The 646-nt window shown below is 41.2% G+C and overlaps 1 protein-coding gene across 1 annotated transcript; it reads left to right on the forward strand.

Moving 5' to 3' along the window:
* Nucleotides 1–12: 12 nt before the first annotated feature.
* On the forward strand, nucleotides 13–594 carry LOC107579844 (endoplasmin-like). The gene is made up of 3 exons (XM_016265634.1): nucleotides 13–99; nucleotides 192–347; nucleotides 430–594. The coding sequence occupies exons 1-3, from the start codon at nucleotides 82–84 to the stop codon at nucleotides 583–585; spliced, it is 330 nt and encodes a 109-aa protein (XP_016121120.1). The 5' UTR covers nucleotides 13–81; the 3' UTR covers nucleotides 586–594.
* The last annotated feature ends 52 nt before the right edge of the window (nucleotides 595–646 follow it).

Raw genomic sequence — 646 nt, forward strand, 5'->3', positions numbered from 1 at the left:
TTTTTTTTTTCTCATTCTAGTTATTACGCAAGTCAAAAGAAGACATTAGAAATCAACCCCAAACATCCTCTCATCAAGGAGATGTTGAACAGAGTTAAAGTAAGTCAAACATAGCTTTGATTAAGTTAATAAAAAAATGTTGCTGTTAAAAGAGTTCAGATTTTTTGATATATTGTGCTTTTGTGTTGTAGGAAGATGCCGAGGATCAGACAGCTGCAGATTTAGCCGTGGTGCTCTTTGAAACTGCCACACTGCGATCCGGCTACCAACTCGCAGACACCAAAGCATACGGAGACAGAATAGAGCGTATGCTGCGGCTCAGCATGAACGTAGACCTCGACGAACAGGTACACACAAAGTCGAGCACCGCTAATAAGAAATAGTTGTTCAAATGAAGTGTGGCTCAATATCCTTTTGCTGTGTCCACAGGTAGAGGAAGAGCCAGAAGAGGAACCAGAAGAACAGACAGAAGAAGCAGAGGATGAGGAGGAGGTCCAGGCAGATGAAGAGGCAGAAGAAGAATCGGTGAGTGTGGAAATGTTCACTTACTCACCCTCATGTTGTTCCAAATCCATATTTAATTAATGAAATTCAGAATCTAAGAGGTTTGAAACGACATGATGGGTGAACTGCCATTTTAACAGTT

The sequence above is a fragment of the Sinocyclocheilus grahami genome, unplaced genomic scaffold, assembly GCF_001515645.1.
Source record: "Sinocyclocheilus grahami isolate Dianchi unplaced genomic scaffold, SAMN03320097.WGS_v1.1 scaffold20729.1, whole genome shotgun sequence".
Lineage (NCBI taxonomy): Eukaryota > Metazoa > Chordata > Actinopteri > Cypriniformes > Cyprinidae > Sinocyclocheilus > Sinocyclocheilus grahami.

Excerpts from the sequence above, each read along its gene's own strand:
- LOC107579844 (XM_016265634.1), top strand. Across the intron at positions 348-429 it reads ACGTAGACCTCGACGAACAG|GTAGAGGAAGAGCCAGAAGA; the intron begins GTACACACAAAG and ends CTGTGTCCACAG.